Source organism: Anoplophora glabripennis, unplaced genomic scaffold (genome assembly GCF_000390285.2).
Source record: "Anoplophora glabripennis isolate ALB-LARVAE unplaced genomic scaffold, Agla_2.0 scaffold55, whole genome shotgun sequence".
Classification (NCBI taxonomy): domain Eukaryota; kingdom Metazoa; phylum Arthropoda; class Insecta; order Coleoptera; family Cerambycidae; genus Anoplophora; species Anoplophora glabripennis.
This window is the reverse complement of record NW_019416774.1, coordinates 1,740,531-1,752,979: the sequence shown is the minus strand read 5'-3', so window position 1 is coordinate 1,752,979 and position 12,449 is coordinate 1,740,531. Positions and strand designations below refer to the sequence as shown.

Sequence of the window (12,449 nt, the reverse complement as noted above, 5' to 3'; positions counted from 1 at the left end):
GTTTAATATTTTAAGATCATTGGATATGTATGCATGATACAAATGTACAGAGTGTTTTATGGGGAATGCTCACATTTTAATAGAACATTATGCAAACAAAAATCAAAAACGTTTATACAGCCCTTGACCCAGAAAGCATCGTTTCCGAAATAGTGACCTTCAATTCTTTTGAATTTTTTTAATAGATGTTTCTTAAAGTTTCAAAAGTATCTACATTTGAGTGTGGGTGAGATATAATAGAAAGCATATTTAACATGTCATATATCACATCTTCAGTGACATTGCTACCGAATACCTACTGGCACAGAGTGACCTACTAATTGTAGGTGCTATGACATCATGACTGGTATAATACTAGGCGATATGAACTCTTTAACTAATGATATACGCTCCGATTAGCATTTAATAATATCCCCAATATCCAGGAAATAGATAATTCGACGGGACGGATTCTATCTAGGAAGTGCATTTTTTGCTGATTTTTATCCGCGGAATATGTCGAATATTGTTAAAATATATCCTTTGGTTGCATGTATTTAAATTCTTGAACTGAAGTAGGTAAACACAATTGAAACAAATGCTTATATGAAAAAAGTTGATTGAACAATTAGCATAGCTATTAATCGTGACGAAATTGTGTGGAGTTTTTTATTATGCATTTTATCAGTCAACCGCTTTATATAGTGTTTAAATATTTACATATTTTTATCTGATTTCTTTTTGAGCCGAAACTATATTTATTTCTTCATTTCTGTTTCAGTGGCGCACGTGATGCAGCCGTCAAGGGGCTGGGGGCGGTGTGCTTGCCTTCCCCTCGCCCTTCGGTGCCTGGCGCAAGCTCTCGCCACCGGCTTCCACCGCTTCCTAGCAAGATTCTCAGGTCAGTAACCTTCCTTTCGTGACCAAAAAAAAAATTGTAACTCCAGGTGTTAACTGTGAGAGCAAATACCATCCCTTACATTTGTCCGTATATGCAAACATAATAGTAACTGTATTTAAGTACATTTATAGTAGAATTCCGTCTGGTTTCTTTAAAAAATTAGCAATTTTGACGAAATGAGAACTTTGTGTAAGCGAGGTAGTTTTCGATCCGTAACGTCGCTTTTCTTGGCTAATATGTGTATACAGGGTGATTTAACAACAACAATTTTTGAAGGTGCAGAATGTTACAAATACAATTTTGTAAAAAAAAAACAAAAAGGGTAGTTCGAAAATTATTTAAAAATTCACTTCTGCACGGCCCTGGAAACTGGTCCACTCTAGAACCTGATCTTACGCAAGGCAAAACATGCAAACGGCGACCGAAACGACAGCAAAGTGTAATAAGAAATGAGCGAATAAAAAATTTTAAGAATTTCTTTCCTAAATAAAATTTTATATCAACAAATTCAACTGCTTTTGCCGCTATTGTTATTACTAATAAATAAAATTAATTTGTGGTTGTAATTAATAAAATACTTTGACATACCAGGTGTATGTCAAACACCTTACCCAGTTTCTACGAACTAACATAAATGTTTCTGGTACTTATCTGTTTTCAACCCGTAAGTTATTGGCAGTAGCTATGATACGTTCGCGTAAATCATCAATAGTGTTCACTGCGATGCCATACACTTCATTTTTTAAGTATCCCCACAAAAAGAAGTCCAAAACGCCACACTGTTCATTGGGACATTCCTTGTACTTGTTGAGCTATTTGTCTGGTACTCATTCAGGGGTTTTCTTTAACAATCTCTAAAAGGCGTTCCTCAGCTGCTGCAATGTCTACCGGGAATTCATTTTGCGCGCACACAAGAAGGCGCTAAAGCATTTGGTCTTGCTTCGCCATAAATTAAAACGATATTCATCAATTCCGAGTTGCTATGCACATGAGCCATTTTTGACACTTGAAAAACTAATGTAAACACTCTCGCAACAACGATAGTACTAAAATCGAATTTCAGTATCCAGAATCGCACAGCGCACAACGCAAATAATGCAAATGATGCTAAAGACTGCAATAGCCCAGCGATGTAAAGGTTAAAAATACTACAACTACAATAATTTTTTTCTTGGAAACTAAGGATTTTACAATTTTTTTTTTTTTTAGATAATTGAGTTGGAGGTATTGACAAAAAGCTTTTGTATTTGCAATCTGGAATTTTGTTTAAATCTGTTTATAATTCATCCTAAATCAATTAGTAGTTTCTTTTCTATAACATCTAAAATCAATTTTCTTTAAAAAATTGACAGAAAGTATGTGGAAAGTATATCGCCCATATCGCGTACTTTCTTTCTTGTTTGTTAGCTTGGCGTTAGGTGCCAGTTTTTCTTTGTGTTGATAATTGAGTTAAACACTTTAATTAGCTGCCTAATTAAATCCGAAATTAATTCAGTAGTTGGCTTGTAGCGGTTTATTTTTGTTTCGTTCTTGTAGTTGGCTCCGATGGCGGCAAGTTGTCCACGCATTCCGTAAAAATAGACCAGTTTCCATTTGTACGGATTTAACTGTGGCTTCTCTTCGATTATCGCTTACTCTGCCCAGAAGGAACGCCACAAATTAAATCATCGTACCGCGTGGAGTTGAATGAAATATCAAAAAAATAAAAAAATATATGTATATATTTTTAATCGTGACTTCCGGCAAAGGTATTCAATACCACTAGCCAACATCCGTTACGAAGTTAGGTTTTATACAGCCATTAAGTAAGTAAATATCAATGTATGAGGCGACGAGCCTTTTTCGTATGAATTAATGCCACAAAACTAATATTATAATTATGACAGTGGCGTGGCGTCTTGCATTTTCTTTGCATTTCGAGAAACAAATGACAATCATTGAGCATTGTACCTAAATTGTTACTATTTGGTAGAAATATTACAGATGACATTTTCCTAATTGTACACGGTGTCTCAAACTCGACAGCATGGGCCTACTGTGAGAATACAAAACATGTAAATAAAATTTGGGACACGTGGTTGGTGTTATCTTTGAATTTGACGGAAACCGCTAATGACGTCATAAATTATATTTTTTCCAGAACATACCCATTTTTTTTCCTGTTAAAAAGCTCTCTTTTTTCTAATAAACTTTTATTAGAGAAATTTTTCTGTATTACTTCCCGTTTAAATGTTATAAGCAATATCGTCTTTAAGAGTCTCAAAAGAAATACCACCTAAAAATCACATTAGCGGTGGAAGGATCAAGTAGTCGTTGGAAAACAATTGAATGTTCGTTGTTTAAAGTGCATAAATGTCGCAAAATACTTGTCATTGCTCAAATACGAACGTCAAACGTATAACTTTTGTGCTTACAAAATGTTTTCTCATTCAGAAAAAGTTGACATGTTGCTAATTGTAATGTCAAAAAAATTCAAGAAGAGCTGTAGGGTTATATCGAGGAAGGTATCCGGAGCGCCTCATTCCTGATCATAGAACCTTTACAAGATTGGAGGTGACCTTCGGTGAAATGAAGATGTATTTTCTGTTCGGAAAAAACAAATAATTGACCGAAGGGTAAGAAACAATGTTAATACAGCTAGACCGTTACAGTATTTCGAACAAAATCCACGAAATTCTAAACGGCAGGCTAGCCGGGAATTGAATTTTGATAAATCAGCTGTTCAACGAATTTTAAAGACCAATGGGTATCATGACTGCAAAATTAATAATTTGGAGTATTTGCCTGAGTGTCACATTGAAAACAGACTTAATTTTATAGCTCAATTTGTAGTAAATGTAGAAAGCAATGCAATGCAAATCTGCACAAGAACCTTCGTTAAGGTAAATGTTAGTAATAGAGTTTTCAAAAGCATGGTGAAGTTCAGTTTGGTTTGTAGGTAATTTCACCCGTACGGTCACCAATAAAAGTTTCCTTTGGCTGAAAAAAATGATTATAAACATCGAGGAAGGGGCTTATGTAATTGGAAGGATACGGAGTCCATGAATAATTCAACGAATCCCTCTGTTAGACCGATTAAAATTTAATTAATGCGCTTCTGGTAACATGTCTGTAAAGTTTTAACCTCACTGCGTCAATAAATACACCTACACGTTCGAATTTACATCGCGTATTGTAATATGGTTCAGAGAAAAAAAAATCCAAAACTAGGTCAGACTTGAATAGGCGATTCTCAAGATAATAGGTATGATTATTAATATACGACCTGCAGTGTTTCGTGGTAGTTTTATAATGTAGGTTCCGATTAAGGTTATGGTAAAATAGTTTAGTATGTGCTTCCAGTGCTCGTGAATTTTATTGTCTGAAAATTGTGACCTGAATTGTATCATCTCAAGTTATTACTTTATACGAAAATATTGTATTGAAGTTGTTAGATCTTTAAGGAGGTATATCGGGTTTACTCAAATGTACAGATGTACTTGAAATTTATATAGCGTGTTACCCAGTGCTCCCTCTATGCGTCATATTTTTTGAATTTTTTTTTTTTGAATCTAGATTTTGAGATATTGTTGTTGAAAGTTGTTCATTTTAACCTAGGTTTATATGGCGAAGATGGACGGTGCGGCTCTTTTTTTGCCCATAACTTAGAAAAAAAATGTAGATATTGTGAAACTAAACTTTTCCATAGATAGTACACAGTATTATCTTATTTTTGATGTAAAACTAATGTAAGTTTTGAACATACTGCAGCTGTATTAATTAGAAACATAAACTGAATATTTGAATTTCTGTCTGACTTGAGGATTAATGTGGCAACGTCGCAATCAGCTGACAGCAAGGGGGGAATACATTTGAAAGACTTGATTAAAAACGAAATTGATTTTAAACATACATTTTTTCTAAATCCCATGTACTTTGTTATCAACAATAAATTATCCACAACAGATGATTTTTTGTAATGTTTTTAAAAAACCAGATTAATTAAAAAATACTATAAAGCTCTGTTATATTTATTTGAATAAAAAATACAGTTGATAAATCCTTTTTAATATATTTAATGGTTTATAAAAACATCATAATCATTACCCAGCAATATTTAGGGTTACATAAAGTTTTCTTTACATGATTAATATAATTAGTAATACTTGAGATAAAAGCATTTGTACGGAATAACAAAGGAACTGAAATATTTCTCACCAAAATTTATATCTAAAAAATTAGTTATAGTTGCAAAACTTTTGTAACATTAATAAAATAGAGATTAAAAACACGAACAGTAGTAATAATGTAATTTCTATCACAGAACCTTCAAAATTGCATCCAACATTTTCTTTGACTTGGACGAGAGATGGGCGCGAGTGTCATTTCATTTCTTTAGAACTAAATTAATTCTCGTTGTTTTATAAATAATTTCAATAGAATTTAATTTTTTCAAATTGGCAGCGGGCTTTAGTCCCATAAGAAAAGCATAGGACCCCCCCCCTGCGCTCCTCACTTTCCTCTGACCCCGATATTTCTCCTTAATTGTTTACAAATATTAACTCGACGATATTTCTCAGAATATGAGTCGTGATATGATATGAAGTTGTGTGTCTTTATTTATCGTAAAAAGTGAAAAGTGAGTCCAAAATTCAAATTAATTCTAAAAAATTTATATCAAAGAGCATACCTGACTTCATTTGACAAGAATTTAAAGAAAAGGTTTAAAATTAATCTATTTCTAAAGGAAGTTGTTGGTTATCGTTGGAGTTGGCTGTTTAAATGCTCCACTTCTGTAAAATTTTATTGTTAACATTGACATACGCTTCCATTTCCATTATAAATTCTTACATATTTTGCATACGTAATATTTATGCAATCCACTTACTTCTGTTCTGTGCATAGATTGATAGGGTAGATAATCTATATGGGAATACTTCCATGTTTTACGAAACCGCCAAATTTTGAAAAAAAAATAAATAATCAACGTGTTCGTGACGGAGCTCCCGATTTGTATTTAAAATTATTCCTGCTGCTTTTTCTCTTCTTTTAGAAAAAATGTACGGCACGCGTGATGATAGCGCCACCCACACGAATTTATATCCGCAATTGGACACTTCCTCTCCGAATTTGACGCACTTATTCTCCGGCCTATTTGAGCCAGCTCATTACGTTGTTATTCGGCTGTAATGTCTTAAACGGCAAAATGAGGGAAATGGATAATTTGCGAAATAACACCGTTTAGTGTGAACGAATTTAGTAGACTTTTCCCGAACTTAAGTATATGAAGTGACAAATATAAAAAAAATTGAATTAAGTTAACATTTTAGACACCGCATATTTATAATCAAGGTCAAATGTTAGATTGAATTCGAATAATCAAAATAAAAAGGTCCTATAAAAGAATGTCTGGTAGCGTTTCGTTATCCAAATTGAAATTTTAAGAAAATTGCACATATCCTAAAATATCTGTGAAGTTGTCTGACGTAGAGTGATGAAATTTGGGTTAATAGTTTATCTAGTTAAAGGAAAAAATGCGATCAATTCGGATATAAATACGTCAACTATCAGTGGCGTGGAATGAACTCACTGAATGAAGGTTAAGAAACCCAGATATTAAATTCTTGGAGATCTTGGATATTTGATGACTGTTTGCAATGGACTGTCAAGTTATTACTTATTACCGTTGCCAACCACAGAAATCTAAAATGATTATAAATTTACTCATTTTGCAAAAAGAACTCAAATAAATATTTTTGTTAGAAGTATAAATGCAAAGAAATTATGAACCAAAATGCAGAATTTCAACGCCAATGGTTTCCTCGGACTCATCAGTGCACTTATATGCAAAATCTTATTTCTAGAAGTAAAGAGACACAATAAACTCGTGAAAGATTAGGATTAGTAACACTGATTGAAAAATACATGTAATTACGTTTCCTTTTACCCTATGCTTAGTTTATATAGAAACAGTTGCTTTATTTAGCCTTTTACCCATGTAATTTCGTTCCCTTTGAATTGGGTTGCAGCTTGCAGCGCAATTCCTCGAAAACTTGAGTGACCCATCGAAGACTGAGCCTTGATTGGAAACCACTCGCGTTTTACGGCATTTTTTCTATCGCGACTTTCTCTGTCAAGTTCAATCTTAAACTCTATTTTCTGGACCTATTAAAGGTAAGACACGCTCTTGATTGTTTTTTCTCTGTAACTTGTCCCGATGGCACATTGCATAGAGCCTTTTCTCAATGCTTGATTTTTTGGCACTTTCGTATAATTGTACTCTGGTGTTTTTTTTTTCACTGTTGTTTTGGATCTGCCTGAGGACTTTTTTAGGCTGCTTGGAGTACGTTGAAGCCTAATGAACCTCTTTGTTTTCGACCACAAGTCCCTGGTTATTTCCTGAGTGATTTGGATGCTGGATTGTGAGCTAGGTATGAGCCTTTGCTCGTAAAATTTTTTAACAATGTTCTGAATTGTAAAAATTTGTTTATTCAGAATATTTGTATAACAGTATATACAGTTACCTAATTGGATACAATGCATTTGGCATGAAAACTTAACATGAAACATGAGTGTACTGAAGCATGGCCAGGAACGTTGGCCTGTTCACTTATCCTGAGAATATAAGAGTTTGTGGTCTTCGCATCAGCTGCCGTTATCTGATCTCTCAGGATTTGGGCGTTCTCTGTAGGCTTCATGGAACCTGATTGACCTATTGATTTTTTTCTTGTTTGCCTTCTCGTAGTAGGTATCTTAACTCAACTTTCGTGGTATTTCTGATGTTTTTGCTGAAAAATTCGAAACGCACCACCAATCTCGATTTGGAGCTATGTGGACAACTTAGGCAGTTGGATTCAAAAGGTGCGTGAAAATTTCAATTTCCAGTCGGCGCTATATGGGTGTAACAGAATAATTGATATAAAATCTAAGTTAAACACTATTTGGTGTTATTGATATATATGTAAAAAATATTGCATGCATTTTAAGTTGCCAAACGGAATTTTTTAGACGGGAAATATGTGAAATAAATATAAAAAATCGCAGAGCTCCATTGTAGCTTCGCTGTGCACACCTACAATAAATTCCGTCACATTTTAGTGTGAAACAAATTCGATTCAAGGTTTCGGAAACAACCTTAACGAAAAGAACTTCTGGTCGTTTTAATGAATATTTACAACGTCAATTACGTGTATTAAACAACATAAACGGGCAAACTTTATATTCGCTCTGGAGATTTATTTTTTGCCTACACCTTATACACTCCTACGAGCGCAGACCGAACGGTACTAGAAATAATTGCCCAGCTTGAGTTTGGATGCCTAAAGAATTCTCGCAGGAAATTTTAAATAGTACACGTACATACAGAATCTGAATATAATTCTAGAGACCTAACAAAAAATAGTTCTATAAATAACCATTTTTACCCGGATATTTTCGGAGTAGGTGTTTATATCTTATTTATATAAAGTATAAAACCTGCGGAAACCAACTGCCAGACTTTTAATCGAAAGGTGTAAACTTTCAGTCCAGATGTAGGTGAATAATAGGTAACCGCGCTTAGTGTTTAATACTTGTGTAATAAAATATATTTTCATGTGTACCAGGCAATTTATTATTAAATACTAATAATTAATTGATATTTCCCCACTCAGTTCTTGTACTGCATTGCATAAAATCAGAGTATTGTACAAGCAGTGGCGATTTAACAGCGCAATTAGAAATCGTTACGATGTGCTCCATCCACACCACACAAATATCGTTAGATGTGTAACTGCCATTAGATATTCAATGTTCAAAATATCAAAGGTACTTAAATAGCCCCAGTGAATATCCTGCTGCAATATGTTTTTCCTAGAGTTTTTCTCGGTAATTCTAAAAAGTTTCGCGTTTTCTTAGGTTAGGAACCTAGTTAAAAAGTTATAAAAGTTTATAAAATATCGATACCGTTTTATGTATATGAAATATTAACGTTATTGTTTAACTTATAAATACAGTACTGTGTTGATAAATTGAAATAAAGTTATAGATACAAACTCTTGACAGTGTAAAATAAATGACAAACTTTGATGTGGTCCAAGAAAAATGGTGAATTTGAATCGTCGCTATTCATAAACGAGTTGATCTGTTTTTGATATAAATACCTATAGGGTTATTATTAATATTGATTTCTTTCAAACTTTTATAGAAACTACATTTATCTAACTAACTATTTATTAGAATAGCTTCTTTTGTGTTGTTTTTAAAATTCAGTCTTTATCAAAAGTTGCAAATTATACATTTTATAAATTTAAAATAGGTATAGAGTGTATTTCATTCGCAGGATTATTCGCAGAACATTCTATTGCCTTGTAGGTCTTTTTACTAGAACTTTATTAGAAAAAATGATATGGGTTAAAGATGTAGAACATTTTTTTGAAATTTCGGAAAAACAGTTGTGTTTCGGATATAGGTATCTATTACATATGAGTTTTCTTTAAATAGAACATCCTGTATATTTTAACATATTTGGGCAGACTTCTTTTCTTAGGATTACAATGATATAAAGTTTGATAGAACTACCTTTAATAATAAGGAAGAAATGGCAAAAGAGTATTTGTCTTGATAACTTATGGAGCAGGTAAAACAAGTGAAAATAAATTGACTTTGTTTTATAAAGGTATGTCAAAAAGTGTGTTTCTATAATAAAGGCTGAGTATTTAGTTGGTACACCTCTTTATTTGTTTGAGTAATAAATAATAATATAGTACTGAAGTATGTAAAAAAATTATAATTATTCTTTTTGGATCTCCAACACCCTCGATCACGTACGCCTATGACTATTCAAGTTTACTTTCGTAAAATAAATTTACTTTTTAAAGATTTTGAGATCTGCTATGAATTTCGAGTAATACATATCTTCTGCTGATTGGATTGAAATACAAATTTCTTTTTGCATTTGGAGGAGTGCTAAAGTGATCCCTAAAAGTATTGTGTATTTAAGAATTGTTCCAAAATGAGTAATAAATTTTTACCATTACTGTAAACTAAGTGTATAAAAAACATGTAGCATGATCTGGATCCTTTTCGTAACTAATTGTAAGTAGTTGTCCAACTCATTTGTTACACATTTTTAATAGGACCGTGTTTCATCTTATTAGGATTAATAGATACTAAACTGTAGTTAACCGTCCCGTTTGAAAATGATGCCAATTAAATTTTAAAAAATGGCCACCATAACTATCATCATTACCAACCACCATTGTGTCGGCAAATGGTGTATTGTCCTCCTGTCCACCTCGGGTCAAACGAAAAAGGAAAATGCCCGCGATTATTTTAAGAAATGCCGTCACATACACACACACTCACAAATTGAGCAATATGCTCGGTAGGTTGACATTGACATTAAAATATTTACCTACAGATTTCTCCCACGCTCGCAAACTTGCCGTTACCCGTCGATCCATATAACTTTGATAATGTGTAAAGTTTCATAACACTCTGCAGCACGTGGACACGTAGAAAAATTGCCTAGTAACATACGCGGATTACGAGCGCTACTAAGATTTGGAATTAATTAATATAGCAATATATTTTTAGAGAATGGAAAAACGTTTTGATATATGATACTGTGACATTAATTGCTGGTAAAAATAGAATACGTTTAATAGTGGGGAAAGGTCGTTTGTTTAATTTTCAAGGGAGTGCAGTACAGAACTTACCTTGTTCAAGGTGAAATAAGAATAATTAAAAGTAATTATGTTGCTGTAAACGTATTAACAGTTACATAAAAGAAAAAATAGTTCATAATCATCATCATTTATCTTTTAAAACAAATTCAAAAAGTTTTTCTACAAACAATAATCTCTTCGATACCAGTAATTTAGGTATGTGAAAGATACAAAATAAAAACTAACAATGATGCATATCATTGTTAGTTAAAATAAATATAATTAATACAATACATAGTAGATATCAAAATTTCGCAACGGGCAGATATTTTAATTAATTTTTTATTAAAATATATACGACGTTATTCAGGCCGGAGTACCACAAGGCTCCGTCCTAGGTCCGTTTTTATTTTCTTTATTTATTAATGATACAGTTGACCGAACGCTAACATCTTTGTACTGATCATACCAAAATCCTTTCTCCTATAGGTATTCAGTATCAGATTGAATGAAGTTACATATGATCCTCTCAAAAATTAAAAAATGCTGTGACAATAACGATCTTATGCTGAATGCTAAAAAGTATGTTCTTTTACAACCAAAAAGAGCTTCTTTTATTTGAATATAAATTAGATAATGTTGCATCGAATCTCCCCGAATGACCTTGGGGTTTCCTTTGATGAAAAACTTCCTCTTAGACATGTTGAACTATTTGTACAGGGTTAGTCACTATACTCTGACAACTTATTGTGAGTTTGTTATTGAAATTACAAAAGAGTTTTTAATACAAGTTTTATCTTTTGTTATGAATTTTTATATTACAGTATTAGAAAAAACAATTGAATAATGGAAATCACTAAATTAAAGAATGTTTTATGGACCGTGGAACAAACAAATGGCTTTGACAGAAGTTTATTTATCATCATTAATTTATTTCCTATAACAAACTATTTTAACATAGAAATAACGTTTAGTGAGAACGAAAAATTTGAAGTTATCCGTTTATTTTATGATAATAATAAAAACATTCGTCTTAGTCTTAGCTTTAACAGAATTGTAATACCTAATTAATAAAAACCAACTAAAACACAAATGGTCACAGATGCTCAATGTGACCGCCATTATTATTGATGCACTTCGTATAATTCTCATTAATTTTCACTTAAAAAAAACTCACTTAAAAAATTCACTTAAATTTTGTATACATTGATCCACTTTATGCCTTAGTTCATCTAAGTTTACACTAGTTTCCTTATAAACCTCGTTTTTTAAGTAACCGCTCAGAAAACTGTCCAAGGGTGTAAGGTCTGGGCTATTTGAAGGTCACTAAATATTTCCTCCGTTACCAATCCACAAATCAAAGCTATTATTTTAATAATTTCGTACTGCTCTGGTTCTATACGGAGGAGTTTTTGTGCCAAATTCAATTGGTATATGGCAGGTCTTCCGATTTATTTTCTATTTGATTTGCAAGAAAATGCAAGTATCTTTCCCCAGTCAAAGCACCTACATAAAATAGTGGGTCAATGATTTTATTTCTCATTGTTGGTATCGCGCCGAACATTAAACAATGTGCGTCCTTGACTTGGATTTTCCCTATTACAGTGAGGATTTTCATTGGCCCAGGTATGAGTATTTTTTCTACTAAAAATGCCAGCTGTTGGAAAAGCCGCCTCATCAGTCCATAAAATCTTTTCAAAATAGTTTAGGTGGCCATTTGTCAACCGTAGCATTTATCTGCAGTACTCTAATCGCTGAGTTTTTTAATTTTGGGTGAGTTTTTGGACCGACATAGTTTTATAAGGGCCGTGTTTATATTTATGTAACGTTCTAATAATTTTACTTTGGCTTATTTCTAACTGTCTTGAAGCATTTACTGTGGACTCTTGTGGCCTTTCTACAATAATTTAGTATTTGAATTTGCCTCGAATGAATATTTGTTT

General features: G+C 32.7%; 1 protein-coding gene across 1 annotated transcript in view; it reads left to right on the top strand.

Moving 5' to 3' along the window:
- Positions 1-760: 760 nt before the first annotated feature.
- LOC108906047 overlaps positions 761-12,449 on the top strand; it is a gene marked incomplete at its 5' end in the record, with an annotated part of 105,008 nt that continues 93,319 nt past the window's right edge. The window contains one exon of the mRNA XM_018709187.1: positions 761-880. Coding sequence (XP_018564703.1) covers positions 761-880 — 120 coding nt within the window. The remainder of the gene's footprint in view (positions 881-12,449) is intronic.